At 48.0% G+C, this 13128-nt stretch overlaps 1 protein-coding gene across 1 annotated transcript in view; it reads left to right on the top strand.

Moving 5' to 3' along the window:
• The window catches only part of ATP13A1 (ATPase 13A1), a 62123-nt gene that overhangs the window by 41844 nt on the left and 7151 nt on the right, over window positions 1-13128 (top strand). The window contains exons 17-22 of the mRNA XM_033083749.2: window positions 799-907; window positions 3058-3257; window positions 5884-5980; window positions 7536-7714; window positions 8827-8941; window positions 11976-12172. Of these exons, the coding sequence (XP_032939640.1) occupies window positions 799-907; window positions 3058-3257; window positions 5884-5980; window positions 7536-7714; window positions 8827-8941; window positions 11976-12172 (897 nt within the window). The remainder of the gene's footprint in view (window positions 1-798; window positions 908-3057; window positions 3258-5883; window positions 5981-7535; window positions 7715-8826; window positions 8942-11975; window positions 12173-13128) is intronic.

The following is a 13128-nucleotide window of genomic DNA, read 5'->3' as shown; positions in this document are numbered from 1 at the left end:
GGGAATTCCCAGATTTTGGGGAGGGTGGGGAATGGGGGGGAATTGTCAGAGGGGTGGGAGAGGGAAATTGGAACTTTCCAGGCTGAAAAGTGGGGAAATTGCGAGTGGAAAATTGGAAATTCCGGATTGAAAACGGGAAAATTCTGTGTGATAAAAGGGAAAAATTCCAGGTTGAAAATGGGAAAATTCCAAATGGAAAAGGGGAAAAAAAATCAGTCTGAAAATTGGCAATTTCCAGGCTGAAAACTGAGAAAATTTTAAGTGGAAAAGTGGGAAATTCCAAATGGAAAATGGGGAAAATTCCAGACTGAAAAGTGAGAAAATTTCAAGTGGAAAAGTGGGGAAATTCCAAATGGAAATGGGGAAAATTCCAGACAGAAATGTGAGAAAATTTCAAGTGGAAAAGTGGGGAAGTTCCAAATGGAAAATGGGGAAAATTCCAGACTGAAAAGTGAGAAAATTTTAAGTGGAAAAGTGGGAAATTCCAAATGGAAAATGGGAAATTCCAGACTGAAATGTGGAAAAATTCCAGGCTCAAAACTGGGAAATTTCAGTCTAAAAAACAGGAAAATTCCAGACTGAAAACTGGAAAATTCCAGACTGAAAAGTGGGAAATTCCAGACTAAAAACTGGGAAATTCCAGGCTCAAACCTGGAAAATTCCAAGAAGAAAATGTGGAAAATCCCAGCAGAAAAATTAGGAAAATCCCAATTTAAACTTCTGGATTTGGGAACATTCCTTTTGTCAGTCTGGGAAGGGGATTTTTGTGGGAATTGCTCCAAATTCCCAAAATTGCAGGTGGTGATGATCACGGGGGACAGCCCGCTGACCGCCTGCCACGTGGCACGGGAGCTGCACTTCCTGCAGAAAGAGAAAATCCTGATCCTGCAGCCCCCGGAGCGCCCTGGTACAGGAATTATAACAGGAATTATAATGGGAATTATGGGATTTATGGGATTTATGGGATTTATGGGATTGGGAATGGGAGCTGCACTTCCTGCAGAAAGAGAAAATCCTGATCCTGCAGCCCCCAGAGCGCCCTGGTACAGGAATTATAACAGGAATTATAATGGGAATTATGGGATTTGGAATGATGGGATTATGGGATTGGGAACGGTGGGAATTATGGGATTGGGAATGTTGGGAATGTGGGGTGGGGGTGGTTCTGTGATTCTGGGATTTGAGGGGTGGGGGGAGCTGGGAATGGAGATGGGGATCAGGGATGGAATCACCTCTGGATTGGGAATGTTGGGAAAACCCTCTGGAATTTTCTTTGGAATCCCCTTGGATCCATTCCCATTCCCACAGAGCTGCCCTGGCAGTGGCGCTCCTGGGACGGCTCCATGGCTCTCCTGGTGTTCCCAAATTCCCATGGAATTCCCATTCCTAGATTCCCATGGAATTCCATCCCTGATTCCCATGGAATTCCCATTCCCAGATTCCCATGAAATTCCCGTTCCCAGGTTGATTCCCATGGAATTCCCATTCCCATGGAGTTCCCATTCCCAGATTCCCATTCCCATGGAATTCCCATTCCTAGAGTCCCATTCCCATTTCCATGGAATTCCCATTCCCAAATTCCCATGGAATTCCCAAATTCCCATTCCCATGGAATTCCCATTCCCAGATTCCCAGATTCCTGTGGAATTCCCAAATTCCCATTGAATTCCCATTTCCCCAGGGCTGCCCTGGCAGTGGCACTCCTGGGATGGCTCCGTGGCTCTCCCAGCATTCCCAAATTCCCATTCCCATGGAATTCCCATTCCCAGATTCCCAAATTCCCATGGAATTCCCATTCCCAAATTCCCATGGAATTCCCATTCCCAAATTACCATGGAATTCCCATTCCCAGATACCCATTCCCATGGAATTCCCATTCCCAAATTCCCATGGAGTTCCCATTCCCAAATTCCCAAATTCCCATGGAATTCCCATTCCCAAATTCCCATTCCCATGGAATTCCCATTCCCAAATTCCCATTCCCATGGAATTCCCAAATTCCTATTCCCATGGAATTCCTATTCCCAGATTCCCAAATTCCTGTGGAATTCCCATTCCCAGATTCCCATTCCCATGGAATTCCCATTCCCAGATTCCCATGAAATTGCCATTCCCAAATTCCCATTCCCATTGAATTCCCATGTCGCATCCCCCAGGTCTGCCCTGGCAGTGGCGCTCCCGGGACGGCTCCATGGCTCTCCCTCCCTTCCCCAATTCCCAAATTCCCGTTGAATTCCCATTCCCAGATTCCCATTTCCATGGAATTCCCAAATTCCCATGGAATTCCCATTCCCAAATTCCCATGGAATTCCCATTCCCAGATTCCCAAATTCCCATGGAATTCCTGTTCCCAAATTCCCATTCCCATGGAATTCCCATTCCCAGATTCCCAAATTCCTGTGGAATTCCCATTCCCAGATTCCCATTCCCATGGAATTGCATTCCCAAATTACCATGGAATTCCCATTCCCAGATTCCCAAATTCCCATGGAATTCCTATTCCCAAATTCCCAGATTCCCATGGAATTCCTGTTCCCAAATTCCCATTCCCATGGAATTCCATCCCAGATTCCCATGAAATTCCCAAATTCCCATTGAATTCCCATTCCCCAGGTCTCCCCTGGCAGTGGCGCTCCCGGGACGGCTCCGTGGCTCTCCCTCCCTTCCCCAATTCCCAGATTCCCATGGAATTCCCAGATTTCCATTCCCAAATTCCCATGGAATTCCATTCCCAGATTGCCATGGAACTCCCATTCCCAAATTCCCATGGAATTCCTATTCCCAAATTCCCATGGAACTCCCATTCCCAAATTCCCATGGAATTCCCATTCCCAGATTCCCATGGAATTCCCATTCCCAAATTACCATGGAATTCCCATTCCCAAATTCCCATTCCCATGGAATTCCCATTCCCAAATTCCCATGGAATTCCCATTCCCACCCCCAGGTCTCTCCTGGCAGTGGCGCTCCCGGGACGGCTCCGTGGCTCTCCCTCCCTTCCCCAATTCCCAAATTCCCATGGAATTCCCAAATTCCCATTCCCATTCCCACCCCCAGGTCTCCCCTGGCAGTGGCGCTCCCGGGACGGCTCCGTGGCTCTCCCTCCCTTCCCCGATTCCCTGCGGGATCTCACGGATCCCTTCGAGCTCTGCCTGACCGGGGAGGGGCTGGAGCAGCTGCGGCTGCGGGATCGGGATCGGCTGCTCCGCCTCATCCCCCACGTCCGGGTGTTCGCCAGGGTGGCGCCCAAGCAGAAGGTGAGGGGGGGTGGGGTGGGAATTCCCAACATTTGGGGTGTTTGGGGTGGAATTTGGGGGTTTGGGGTGGGAATTCCCAAAATTTTGGGTCTTTGGGAATGGGGATTTGGGGTCTTTGAGATGGGAATTTCCAGGATTTGGGGTCTTCGGGAATGGGGATTTGGGGGTTTGGGGTGGGAATTCCTGGGATTTGGGGTGTTTGGGATGGGAATTCCCAAAATTTGGGGTGTTTGGGGTGGGAATTCCCAGGATTTGGGGTCTTTGGGAATGGGGATTTGGGGGTTTGGGGTGGGAATTCCCAAGATTTGGGGCACTGGGAATGGAAATTCCCAAGATTTGGGGGTTTGGGAGTGGGGGTTTGGGGTCTTTGGGGTGGGAATTTCTAGGATTTGGGGTGGTTGGGGTGGGAATTCCTGGGATTTGGGGTCTTTGGGTTGGGAATTCCCAAGATTTGGAGTCTTTGGGAACAGGGATTTGGGGTCTTTGGGATGGGAATTCCCAAGATTTGGGGTCTTTGGGAATGGGGATTTGGGGGTTTGGGGTGGGAATTCCCAGGATTTGAGGTCTTTGGGATGGGAATTCCCAAAATTTGGGGTGTTTGGGATGGGAATTCCCAAAATTTGGGGTGTTTGGGATGGGAATTCCCAAGATTTGGGGTCTTTGGGAATGGGGATTTGGGGTCTTTGAGGTGGGAATTGCCAAGATTTGGGGTGAGAATTTCCAGGATTTGGGGTCTTCGGGTGAGAATTCCTGGGGTTTGGGATCTTTGGGGTGGGAATTCCCAGGATTTGGGCTCTTTGGGAATGGGGATTTGGGGGTTTGGGGTGGGAATTCCCAAAATTTGGGGCACTGGGAATGGAAATTCCCAAGATTTGGGGGTTTGGGGTCTTTGGGGAGGGAATTTCTAGGATTTGGGGTGTTTGAGGTGGGAATTCCTGGGATTTGAGGTCTTTGGGGTGGGAATTTCTGGGGTTTGGGGTCTTTGGGGAGGGAATTCCCAAGATTTGGGAGTTTGGGAATGGGGATTTGGGGGTTTGGGGTGGGAATTCCCGGGATTTGGGGTGTTTGGGGTGGGAATTTTCAGGATTTGAGGTCTTTGGTGGTGGGAATTTCCAGGATTTGGGATCTTAGGGAATGGGGATTTGGCGTCTTTGGGGTGGGAATTTCCAGGATTTGGGGTGGGAATTCTCAAGATTCAGAGTCTTTGGGGTGGGAATTCCCAGGATTTGGGGTCTTTGGGGTGGGAATTCCCAGGATTTGGGGTCTTTGGGAATGGGGATTTGGGATCTTTGAGGTGGGAATTCCCAGGATTTGGGTTTTTTGGGGTGGGAATTTCCAGGATTTGGGGTGGGAATTCTCAAGATTTGGAGTGTTTGGGGTGGGAATTTCTGGGATTTGGGGTCTTTGGGGTGGGAATTTCCAGGATCTGGGGTCATTGGGGAGGGAATTCCCAAAATTTGGGGTCTTTGGGGTGGGAATTCCTGGGATTTGGGGTGTTTGGGGTGGGAATTCCTGGGATTTGGGGGTTTGGGGTGGGAATTCCCAGGATTTGAGGGATTTAGGGTGGGAATTTCTGGGGCTTGGGGTCTTTGGGGTGGGAATTTCCAGGATCTGGGGGTTTGGGAATGGGGATTTGGGGTGGGAATTCCTGGGATTTGAGGGATTTAGAGTGGGAATTCCAAAGATTTGGGGGGTTGGGAATGGGGATTCCCAAGATTTGGGGTCTTTGGGGTGGGAATTCCCAAAATTTGGGGTCTTTGGGAATGGGAATAGGGTCTTTGAGGTGGGAATTCGCAGGATTTGGGGTCTTTGGGGTAGGAATTTCCAGGATTTGGGGTGAGAATTTCCAGGATTTGGGGGTTTGGGGTGGGAATTCCCAAGATTTGGGATCTTTGGGGTGGGATTTCCTGGGATTTGGGGTCTTTGGGGTGGGAATTCCCAAGATTTGGGGTCTTTGGGTGAGAATTCCCAGGATTTGGGGTCTTTGAGTGGGAATTTCCAAAATTTGGGGTGTTTGGGGTGGGAATTCCTGGGATTTGGGGTGGGAATTCCCAGGATTTGAGGGATTTAGGGTGGGAATTTCTGGGGTTTGGGGTCTTTGGGGTGGGAATTTCCAGGATCTGGGGGTTTGGGAATGGGGATTTGGGGTGGGAATTCCTGGGATTTGAGGGATTTAGGGTGGGAATTCCCAAGATTTGGGGGTTTGGGAATGGGGATTCCCAAGATTTGGGGTCTTTGGGGTGGGAATTTCTGGGGTTTGGGGTCTTTGGGAATGGGGATTTGGGATCTTTGAGGTGGGAATTTCCAGGATTTGGGTGTTTGGGATGGGAATTCCTGGGATTTGGGGTGGGAATTCCCAAGATTTGGGGTCTTTAGGATGGGAATTCCCAGGATTTGGGGATTTGAGGCTGAGAATTCCCAGAATTTGGAATTTTTAGGACTGGACCAATGACCCTGATTTACTCCTAAAAAATCCCAAACCTCTTCCAGCCCCAAACTCCCAAAATTTCCAACCTTTGCCACCCTGGCGATGAAAAATCCAACCCTGAATTCCCAAAATTCAGATCCCACCCTGACCCAGGAATTTCTGCATTTTGGGATCTTTTCCCCCTTTTTTTCCTGGCAGGAATTTGTGATCACAGCCCTGAAGAGTTTGGGGTTTTGCACCCTGATGTGTGGGGACGGCACCAACGACGTGGGAGCGCTCAAACACGCCGATGTGGGTGAGCAAATCCCCAAAAAATTCCCAAATTTCCCCCAAATCCCAGCATTCCCCACCTTCCAAAGAGCCAGGAATGGAAAATAAAAAATTCCAGCTTTTCCTGAGTTTTTTGCACTTTGTTTTTCACTTTTTTTCCTGTTTTTTTCCCATTTTTTCTCATTTTCTCCTGATTTTTCTCTTATTTTTCCTCCTTGTATTTCCTCATTTTTCCCCCAATTTTTCCCTGATTTTCTCCCCCTTTATTCCTTGATTTTCCCTTGTTTTTCCCTGATTTTTCCCTCTCTTTTCCCTCCTCTTTTTCTCTGTTTTTCCCCCTGACTTTCCCTAAGTTTTCCCATTTTATTCCTTTTTTCCCCCCTTTTTCCCTGACTTTACCCAAATTTCTCCCTCATTTTTTTCCCTGATTTTTTCCCATTTTATTCATTGTTTTTCCCCAATTTTCCACTGATATTCCCTAAATTTTTCCTATTTTATTCCTTGTTTTTCCCCAATTTTCCACTGATATTCCCTAAATTTTTCCTATTTTTATTCCTTGTTTTTCCCCAATTTTCTCTCTCTTTTCCCCCATTTTGTTGTGTTTTTGCTCCTCTTTTCCCCATTTTTTCCCCAATTTTTCCCTGCTTTTCTCACCAATTTCCCCCCATTTTATTCCCTCTTTTCCCCCCTCTTTTCCCCAATTTCCCCCAATTTGCCTCCAATTTTTCCCTGCTTTTTTCCCTTCTTTCCCCCAATTTCTCCACAATTTTTCTCTCTTCTTTTCCCCAATTCCCCCCATTTTTTCCCTGTTTTTCTCCCTGTTTTCCTCTCTTTTTTCCCCTAAATTCCCCCCATTTTTTCTCCCCAATTTTTCCCTGTTTTTCTCCCTTCTTTCCCCCAATCCCTCCCAATCTTTCCCTGTTTTTCTCCCTTCTTTCTCCCAATTCCCCCCATTTTTCCTTGTTTTCCTCCCTGCTTTTCCCCATTTTTTCCCTGTTTTTCTCCCCGTTTTCCTCCTTTCTCTCCCCCAATCCCCCCCATTTTTTCTCCCTGTTTTTCCCTCTTTCTCTCCCCCAATTCCCTCATTTTCTCCCTGTTTTTCCCCATTTTTCTCCATTTTCCCCCAATCCCCCCAATTTCTTCCTGTTTTTCTCCCATTTTTTCCCTCTGTTTTCCCCCCTCCTCTCCCCCAATTCCCACATTTTTTCCCTGTTTTTCTCCCTGTTTTCCTCTCTTTTTTCCCCTAAATTCCCCCCATTTTTTCTCCCCATTTTCCCCCTTCTCTCCCCCAATCCCCCCAATTTCTCCCTGTTTTTCTCCCTTCTTTCCCCCAATCCCCCCCATTTTTTCCCCATTTTCCCCCCTTCTTTCCCCCAATCCCCATAATTTCTCCTTGTTTTTCTCCCTTCTTTCCCCTAAATTCCCCCCATTTTTCTCCCTGTTTTCCTCCTGGTTCCCCAATTTTCCCCCTGATTTTTCCCCAATTTTTCCCCAATTTTTCCCCAATTTCTCCCTGCTTCTCCCTCATTTCTCCCTCATTTTTTCCCTGTTTTCCCCCTGTTTTTCTCCATCCCCTCCAGGCGTGGCCCTGCTCCCCAACGCCCCCGAGCGCGTCCCCGATCGCCGGCGCCGGCCCCGGGACGGCCTCGGTGACTCCAGAGCCGCGACCCCGATCCCGGCTGGGAACGTCAAAGCCTCCTCCAGAGCAGCCAAACACCGAGCCCTGGCACACAGGGAGGAGCAGCTGGCTGCACAAAGGGTGGGAATTCACAGTTTTGGGTTTATTTTTGGGAAGTGGGAATGTTTGGATTGAAATCTTGGTGAAATTTTGGGTGGGTGGGGTGGGGAAGTGGGAGGTGAGAGGAAATTCCAGTGGGAAAAGGGGGAAAAGAGAATTCTAGTGGGGAAAAAGAGAGGGAATTGCAGTGGGGAAAGAGAAAATTCCTGTGGGAAAACAGAGGGGAAGTGCAGTGAGAAAAAAGAAGGAATTGCAGTGAGAAAAAAGAAGGAATTGCAGTGAGAAAAGAGGGAATTCCTGTGAGAAAAGAGAGGAAATTCCTCTGGGAATAGAGAGGGAATTGCAATGAGAAAAAGAGAGGGAATTCCTGTGAGAAAAGAGGGAATTCCTGTGGGGAATAGAGAGGGAATTGCAGTGAGAAAATTGGGAATTCCAATGAGGAAAAAGAGAGGGAATTACAGTGAGAAAAGAGGGAATTCCTGTGGGAAAAGAGAGGGAATTGCAGTGAGAAAAGAGGGAATTGCTGTGGGAAAAGAGAGGGAATTCCAGTGAGAAAGAAGAGGAAATTCCAGTGGGAAAAGGGGGAAAGAGAATTCCAGTGGGGAAAAAAAGAGGGAATTTCAATGGGGAAAAAGAGAGGAAATTTCAGTGGGGAAAAAAGGCGAAAAAAAAGAAGGAATTCCAATGGGGAAAAAGGGGAAAAGAGAGGGAATTTCAGTGAGGAAAAAGAGAATTCCAGTGGGAAAAGGGGGGGAAAGACAGGGAATTCAAGGGGAAAAAGGGAGGAAATTCAAGGAGGAAAAAGAGAGGGAATTCAGCAGGAAAAGGAAGGAAAAAAGCGAGAATTTCAATGGGAAAAGGGATAACATGGAATAAATCCTGGAATTCTGGAGGTGGGAATGAACATAAAACATGGAATAAATCCTGGAATTCTGGAGGTGGGAATGAACATAAAACAGGGAATAAATCCTGGAATTCTGGAGGTGGGAATGAACATAGAACAGGGAATAAATCCTGGAATTCTGGTGGTGGAAAGGCACCTCCAACCCCATCACCCAAGATCCCAAACTTTTGCTTTTTCCAGCCTTTCTGGGTGATTTTTTGGGGTTTTTTTGGAATTCCCAATCCCACAGGAGCGGCTGAGCCAGGTGCTGAGGGATCTGGAAGAGGAAAGAGTGCCAGTGGTGAAGCTGGGGGACGCCAGCATCGCCGCCCCCTTCACCTCCAAACTCTCCTCCATCCAGTGCAGTGAGTGCCCAGCCCAGAAAAACTGGGAAAATACCTCGGGAATGGGATGGGAATGGGAGGAAACCCCAAATCTGAACATTCCAGCTCTGTATTCCCAAAATTCGGAGCTCTCGGGCTCTGGATTTGAAGCTCAAAATAACTCTGGGTTTATCCTAAACAAACCGGAGCCTATTCCAGCCCTAAATCCCTAAAAACCCCACCCAAAATTTCCTTTTCCCACTCTTTTTTCCCCTCATGGCAGCACCAAACCCCCTCAGTTTTTTGTTCTTCCTTCACGGATTATTCCCAAATTTCAGAGCTCTTTGACTCTGGATTGGAGTTTCAGTATGTCCTGAGAATCCTGTCTTTTGTCCTAAAGAATTCTAAACCCATTCCAGCCCTGAATCCATGAAAATCCCACGCAAAATTTCCTTTTTCTGCCCTTTTTCCCCTCATGAGGGCCTCAACCAATTCCTGCCCTTTTTCCCCTTTTCCCTCCTTTTTTTCCCCTCATGAGGTCCTTAGCCAATTCCTGCCCTTTTCCCCCCAGGAGGGCCTCAACCAAATCCTGCATTTTTCCTCCATTTTCCCACCCTTTTTCCCCTCATGAAGGCCTCAGCGAATTCCCATCTTTTTTCCCCTCATGAGGGCCTCAGCCAATTCCCATCTTTTTTTCCCCCTTTTCCTGCCTTTTCCCCCTCATGAGAGCCCAAGCCAATCCCCACCATTTTTCCCCTCATGAGGGCCTCAACCAGATCCCGCCCTTTTTCCCCTCATGAGACCCTCAGCCATTTCCCATCTTTTTTCCCTTTTTTTCCACCCTTTTTCCCCTCATGAGAGCCCAAGCCAATTCCCACCATGTTTCCCCTCATGAGAGCCCAAGCCAATCCCCACCATTTTTCCCCTCATGAGGGCCTCAACCAGATCCCACCCTTTTTCCCTTCATGAAGCCCTCAGCAATTCCCATCTTTTTTCCCTTTTTTTCCACCCTTTTTCCCCTCATGAGAGCCCAAGCCAATTCCCGCATTTATCCTCCATTTTTCCACCCTTTTTCCCCTTCATGAGAGCCTAAGCCAATCCCCACCTTTCTTCCCTCATGAGGGCCTCAGCCAATTCCTGCCCTTTTTCCCCTTTTCCCTCCTTTTTTTCCCCTCATGAGGGCCTCAGCCAATCTCCACCTTTTTTTACCCTCATGAGGTCCTTAGCCAATTCCTGCCCTTTTCCCCCCAGGAGGGCCTCAGCCAATTCCTGCATTTTTCTTCCATTTTCCCACCCTTTTCCCCTCATGAAGGCCTCAGCCAATTCCCACCCTTTTTCCACTGTTTTTCTGCCCTTTTTCTCTTCATGAGAGCCTCAGCCAATTCCCGCCCTTTTTCCCCCTCATGAAGGCCTCAACCAAATCCTGCCCTTTTCCTCTCATGAGGGCCTCAACCAAATGCTGCATTTTTCGTCCCTTTTCCCACCATTTTTCCCCTCATGAGGGCCTCAACCAGATCCCGCTGTTTTTCCCTTCATGAGGGCCTCAGCCAATCCCTGCATTTTTCCTCCATTTTTCCCCCCTTTTCCCCCTCATGAGAGCCCAAGCCAATTCCCACCTTTTTTTCCCTCATGAGGGCCTCAACCAGATCCCGCTGTTTTTCCCTTCATGAGGCCCTCAGCCAATTCCCACCTTTTTTCCCCATTTTTCTGCCCTTTTTCCCCTCATGAAGGCCCCAGCCAATTCCTGTCCTTTTTCCCCTTTTCCTGCCTTTTTTCCCTCATGAGGGCCTCAGCCAATTCCTGCCCTTTTCCCCCTTTTCCCATCTTTTTTTCCCTCCTGAGGCCCCCAGCCAGTTCCTGGCCTTTTTCCCCTCATGAGGGCCTCAGCCAATTCCTGCTATTTTCCCTCTTTCGCTTTCTTTTTCCCCTCATGAAGGCCTCAGCCAATTCCTGCTCTTTTTCACCTCATGAGGGCCTCAACCAAATCCTGCATTTTTCGTCCCTTTTCCCACCCTTTTTCCCCTCATGAGGCCCTCAGCAATTCCCATCTTTTTTCCCTTTTTTTCCACCCTTTTTCCCCTCATGAGGCCCTCAGCAATTCCCATCTTTTTTCCCTTTTTTTCCATCCTTTTTCCCCTCATGAGGCCCTCAGCAATTCCCATCTTTTTTCCCTTTTTTTCCACCCTTTTTCCCCTCATGAGGGCCTCAGCCAATTCCCACCATTTTCCCTTCATAAGGGCCTCAGCCAATTCCTGCCCTTTTTCCCCCTTTTCCTGCCTTTTATTCCCTTATGAGGGCCTGAACCGATTCCTACCCTGTTCCCCTCATGAAGGCCTCAACCAAATCCTGCATTTTTCCTCCATTTTCCACCCTTTTTCCCCTCATGAAGGCCTCAGCGAATTCCCATCTTTTTTCCCCTCATGAGGGCCTCAAGCAATTCCTGCCCTTTTCCCCTCATGAAGGCCTCAGTGAATTCCCATCTTTTTTCCCCTTCTCCTACCCTTTTTCCCCTCATGAGGCCATCAGCCAATTCCCACCTTTTTTCCCTTTTCCTGCCTTTTTTCCCTCATGAGGGCCTCAGCCAATTCCTGCATTTTTCCTCCATTTTTCCCCCCTTTTCCCCCTCATGAGAACCCAAGCCAATTCCCACCCATTTTCCCCTCATGAAGGCCTCAGCCAATTCCTGCACTTTTTCCCCTCGTGAGGGCCTCAGCCAATTCCCACCTTTGTTCCCTTTTTTTCCACCATTTTTCCCCTCATGAGGGCCTCAGCCAATTCTCGCATTTTTCCTCCCTTTTCCCACCCTTTTTCCCCTCATGAAGGCCTCAGCGAATTCCCATCTTTTTTCCCCTCATGAGGGCCTCAAGCAATTCCTGCCCTTTTTCCCTCATGAAGACCTCAACCAATTCCTGCCTTTTTTCCCCTTTTCCCACCTTTTTTCCCTCATGAAGCCCTCAGCCAATTCCCACCTTTTTCCTGCCATTTTCCCCTCATGGCAGCCCCCATCTCCCCTCACCCTTCCCCCTTGACTTTTCCTTGATTTCTAACTCCTGTAATTCCCATTTTTCCCCCTCAGTCTGCCACGTGATCAAGCAAGGCCGCTGCACTTTGGTCACCACGCTGCAAATGTTTAAAATCCTGGCATTGAACGCTCTGGTGCTGGCCTACAGCCAGAGCGTGCTGTTCCTGCAGGGAGTCAAATTCAGCGACCTCCAGGCCACGCTGCAGGGGCTGCTCCTGGCTGGATGCTTCCTCTTCATCTCCAGGTCCAAGGTGGGAGCCAGGAATTTGTTGGGATTTATTTCAAATTTGGGAAAAATTGTTTTTTCCCCAAAAAAAATCCAGTTTGGCATCATAAAATGGCGGATTCTGAAGGTGCGAGGGTGGGATTTTGTGTTCTCCTGTATCTGGGATGATCCCAGAGCTTCCTTTTCACCTCCAGGTCCAAGGTGAGAACCAGGAATTTGTTGGGATTTATTTCAAATTTGGGAAAAATGGGTTTTTCCCAAAAAAATCCAGTTTGGCATCATAAAATGGCAGATTCTGAAGGTGCGAGGGTGGGATTTTGTGGTTTTGTGGATCTGGGATGGTCCCAGAGCTTCCTCTTCATCTCCAGGTCCAAGGTGGGAGCCAGGAATTTGTTGGGATTTATTTCAAATTTGGGAAAAATGGGTTTTTTCCCCAAAAAAATCCAGTTTGGCATCATAAAATGGCGGATTCTGGAGGTGCAAGGGTGGGATTTTGTGTTCTGAATCTGGGATGGTGCCAGAGCTTCCACTTCACCTCCAGGTCCAAGGTGAGAACCAGGAATTTGTTGGAATTTATGCCAAATTTTTGAAAAATGGGTTTTTTCCCCCAAAAAAATCCATTTTGGGGGTCACAAATTGGCAGTTTCTGAAGGATTTTGTGTCTTCGTGGATCTGGGTTGATCCCAAAGCTCCAGATCCAAGATGGGAGCTGGGAATTCATCCCAGGCATGGCAAAATTAGAGGAAAAGGGACTTTTTCCCCCTCAAAAAATTCCATATATTATGAGAAATTCCCAATTTCTGAAGATGGAGAGGTGGGAATGTTGAATTTGGGGTTTTCCTCCCTTCAGAATCTCAATTTTTGGGATGAGCAGCAGGAAAGAACCAAAAATTGAAGCTTTTCTGTGAAAATCTTAGATTTTCAAACAGCTCAACTAGGAAAAAAAATCCCAAAATCCCAATTTCCCTGGGAATAAAACAC

Source organism: Catharus ustulatus, chromosome 33 (assembly GCF_009819885.2).
Source record: "Catharus ustulatus isolate bCatUst1 chromosome 33, bCatUst1.pri.v2, whole genome shotgun sequence".
NCBI classification, from domain to species: Eukaryota; Metazoa; Chordata; class Aves; order Passeriformes; family Turdidae; genus Catharus; species Catharus ustulatus.
Note: the sequence above shows the minus strand (reverse complement) of the source record. Positions and strands in the feature narration are given on the sequence as shown.